The sequence below is a fragment of the Telmatherina bonti genome (assembly GCF_933228915.1).
Source record: "Telmatherina bonti genome assembly, chromosome: 24".
Taxonomy (NCBI): domain Eukaryota; kingdom Metazoa; phylum Chordata; class Actinopteri; order Atheriniformes; family Telmatherinidae; genus Telmatherina; species Telmatherina bonti.
In genome coordinates, this window is record NC_136633.1 from 31,545,448 (window position 1) to 31,549,348 (window position 3,901).

At 47.3% G+C, this 3,901-nt stretch overlaps 1 protein-coding gene across 1 annotated transcript; it reads left to right on the top strand.

Moving 5' to 3' along the window:
- Positions 1-2,583: 2,583 nt before the first annotated feature.
- LOC306774056 (beta-1,3-galactosyltransferase 1-like) lies at positions 2,584-3,570 on the top strand (the record flags this gene model as incomplete). Its single annotated transcript, XM_079264038.1, has 1 exon — positions 2,584-3,570. One exon carries the CDS (start codon positions 2,584-2,586, stop codon positions 3,568-3,570), a length of 987 nt encoding a protein of 328 aa, XP_079120164.1.
- Positions 3,571-3,901: the final 331 nt, after the last annotated feature.

Below are 3,901 nucleotides of genomic sequence, written 5' to 3' on the forward strand. Positions count from 1 at the left end.
GGAAGGATTAAAGTTTACTTATTTTTGTCCTCCCCTTATTTTTTCTTCTACAAAACAAAAAGTTGAGTAGTTTTGATGTAAAGCTGCGTATCATCAGCGTAGCTGTGAACATCAGTGCCATGTCTCCTGATGACGTCCCCAAGTGGCAACATGTACGTATTAAAATCTATTGGGCCTAAGATTGACCTTTGGAAAACCCCATCTTTTATTTCATGTTCCTGAAGAGCAGGTATTCCTGCTTATAAAACATGTTTAGTTACAGCTGCTTTAAGCACTCCATGTCCTGTGTTCTTAACATGTTCACCCACTCAGCAGGCTGAAACTGCAGGCATGCTCGCCAACTTGTGCAGTGTCCGATCCAGTGGAGAGGATCTAAAGAGCAGATTGCCCAGATCGAACCCAGGATTTGTTTGGGATGAAGTATGTTCCAGAACCAGACTGCCTTCAAGTTCATTTTCATTTTTACAGTTAACCTTACCGATGTTAAACGCTCGGACTTGGGCCTGGTTTCCTGCTGAACAACCAGCGTCGCATCCAAACGATCTGATGTGCTGCGAGCCACAGTACCTGTTAACGTGTGTATGTGTGTGTGTGTTGCTTTCAACATGTGTTATCTTTGCTGGACTGACAGCAACCAGAAGAAAAGATTGCTGCTCGTTCTGTCGACATGACAGCTCGGACTGTTTCCTGGATGTGGGACATATGGAGCACTCGCTCTCATTCCGGATGGTTCCTCGGCTTACCTAGGCCTACTGGGAATACTGCCAGCTGTAAATCCCTAAAAACCTTCGCATACTTCTGTTGATTGTTTTCGTCATACCTTACTAAAAAAACTGATTAATTGATAAAACTAGCTGAGATTAGTAAAGAGTACTTAGCAGTAAAAAACTTTGTCTGAGTTGGAGGTCCAGGTCCACCACTCCACTAATTAGTGACCTCATTTCAAAGAATGTAGCTATTTGATGGTAACCAGGAGTTAATCAGGGTTTCTAGAATCATGCCTCCACATGCATTTGGAAGGGAAACATGGTCCACAAAGGGACACAACGGTATGAAACGACATCTTCCAGCTTACTGACTTTTAAAAAGGATCATGGGCTTTATGAAGTGTGTTGGGAAAGACGGATATCGGTTATTCTGGGACTGGAAAAATCAAGTACACAGAGAGTGCAGGATTCTGGAAGCAGAAGAACCTTGCAGAGGTAGAAACAAGTCATGCAAACAGGAGAAGGAGCAGCAAGGTCGAAGTCGGGATGAGGATTTAGGGATTTTTATCAGGAGGCGTGAAGGTAGAAGAATTAGTGCCTGTAGATACACTGATTGCTCCAGAAGCCGTCAATAAGCTGGAGCTCAGAGCATGAAAAAAAGCTCCGGCTGGTGTGAGGGAACAGATCAGGAGGGTAGAGGAAACCTCAAACCAGACTAAAGACTATAAAAGACTATAAAACTTGGGAGGAGGCAGCGAGACTTAGAAAGATGGATCAAGCAGCTGGAAGGATAGAAGGAGAGAGTGATGGAGGGCATGAAGAGGAGAGGTGTGGAACAGCAGCCATGATGAGGCGTTTAACTGGACCAGGAGATTGATGACTCCGGTCTGGGAAGAGAGGGAGGAGATAGCGAGGAGGAGGATGAAATCAGAAAAAATCCTGATGAAAAGAAGCATCACGTCCCTAAAGACACGGGAAAATCTCCCGCCTGATAGAAGAATGAGCGCTTCTTATCACTCCGCTTCCATCTTTAAACACAGCACCCCGGGCATCTCTGAATATTTTACTATCTCTAATAGGATCTGGGCTTCTCTTTCTTTGGTTCATCATCCGTTGTGCATGATACGCCAGAGCTGCTGTCACATCATCAGAGATTACGTCTGGATCAAATGAAAGCTGGTCTGTAAAGTCGGATTAAACTTTGTGTGTCAGGAACCAAACAGCATGAACCGCTTATCAGTCTCGCCGCCTTTCAGGCAAACAAATTTTCTCGTAGAAACGTAGAATCCATCCGGCTAATGACGGGAAGTTATATTACATTGTGAAATAAATAAAATCCACACGTAGAGGGCTGAGACGATGGAAATTACGTCTCTGTCCTGGCATGGTTTTATTCCCATTCCTCCTCAACGTGCTGCTGAGTTACCGGACCGTGTCGCTTCGTCGGGGATACAAGACGGATAAACGGCTTTGGCAAACAGACTGGAGACGGAGAAGGCCTGCAGACTGCTGGTGCTTTCATGGGCTGTAATGAAATATGTGTTAAAAAGCAGAAGAGATGCGACATGGACCTGCTTATCTTACGTCTGTTCCAGGAGGGCCTGATGATTTTCTTTTCTCATCTTTTCTTTTAGATGCTGCCACCGAGGATGGAAAGCCTTTCTGCAAGCTGGGACTCTGTGGACCTGATAAGAAATCTCTGCAGCGCTCGTTTTCAGTCGCACCACCAGCCTTGAAAGCAGAAAGTCCATCATCTGAAATTAATGCCAGCGGTGTTGCGAAGGCAGCCTCAAGCTGCGCTGCTGGAACAAACGCAGCCCATGGAGGCCTCGCCTGGAAATTTCCAACGCTGCTAACGCCAGGCGAGTGAACAGCGATGCCTTCTAAGGTCTCGTGTCTGTACTTGCTGACCGTGGTATGCTGGGCCAGCGCTCTGTGGTACCTGAGTGTGTCCCGCCCCTCCACGTCTTACGTAGGCCAGATGAATATCCCAATACGCAAGGCTCCCAAAGTTGGCAAGAACTCCACCTACAGCAACATCCGCGCCCGCTCACTCAACCCGCATGACTTCGGCTACCTCATCAACGAGGACAAGAAGTGCGAAACGGAGCCCCCCTTCCTCATTATCCTGATCAGCACCACCCACAAGGAGTTCGATGCCCGTCAAGCCATCAGGGAGACGTGGGGCGACGAGACCACGTTCCCAGACGTACGTGTGGTTACGCTCTTTCTGCTGGGCCGAAGCACCGATGCTGTCCTCAACCAGATGGTGGAGCAGGAGAGTCAGATCTTTCATGACATCGTAGTGGAGGATTTTATCGACTCCTACCACAATCTGACCCTTAAGACCATGATGGGTATGCGCTGGGTGGCCACCTTCTGCTCTAAGGCTCAATATGTCCTGAAGACAGACAGCGACATCTACGTCAACATGGAGAATCTCATCTTTAACCTTCTGAAACCTACCACCAAGCCCAGGAGGAGGTATTTCACAGGTTACGTCATCAACGGTGGGCCAATCAGAGACATGCGCAGCAAGTGGTACATGCCCAGGGATCTCTACCCTGACAGCAAGTACCCACCATTTTGCTCTGGAACTGGCTACGTCTTCTCAGCAGATGTGGCTGAGCTCATATATAAGACCTCCTTACACACCAGACTGCTGCACCTGGAGGACGTGTACGTGGGCGTCTGCCTCCGTAAGCTAGGCATCCACCCCTTTCAGAACAGTGGCTTCAACCACTGGAAAATGGCCTACAGCCTCTGTCGCTACCGCCGGGTGGTCACGGTCCACCAGATCTCCCCGGAGGAAATGCACCGCATATGGAATGACATGACCAGCAAGAAACACCTTAAATGTTAGCAGAACTTGTGTGTTTGAAACATCAGGAAGTCTTTACAACCTTGTTCCCGTCACTGGGCGCATTCACACTGGTACCGTTACGTCTGGTTCAAATGAACTCCAGTCCGGTTCCACAGATAGTTGAGGGGGGCATATTACCAAAAACCAATATTACAATATTTTTATAGATATCTGATGATATCACATATAATTTTGATGTCTTTAGCCACACATTAAGTCTCAGAATTGGTCAAAATCTTTCTACTGTTTGCCCGACTAGTACGACCTACAACACCTCAGCAACTTCAAGCTGTGTACTTTGGTTTGCTTCTTGTTTGAAGTGTCTGAAGTC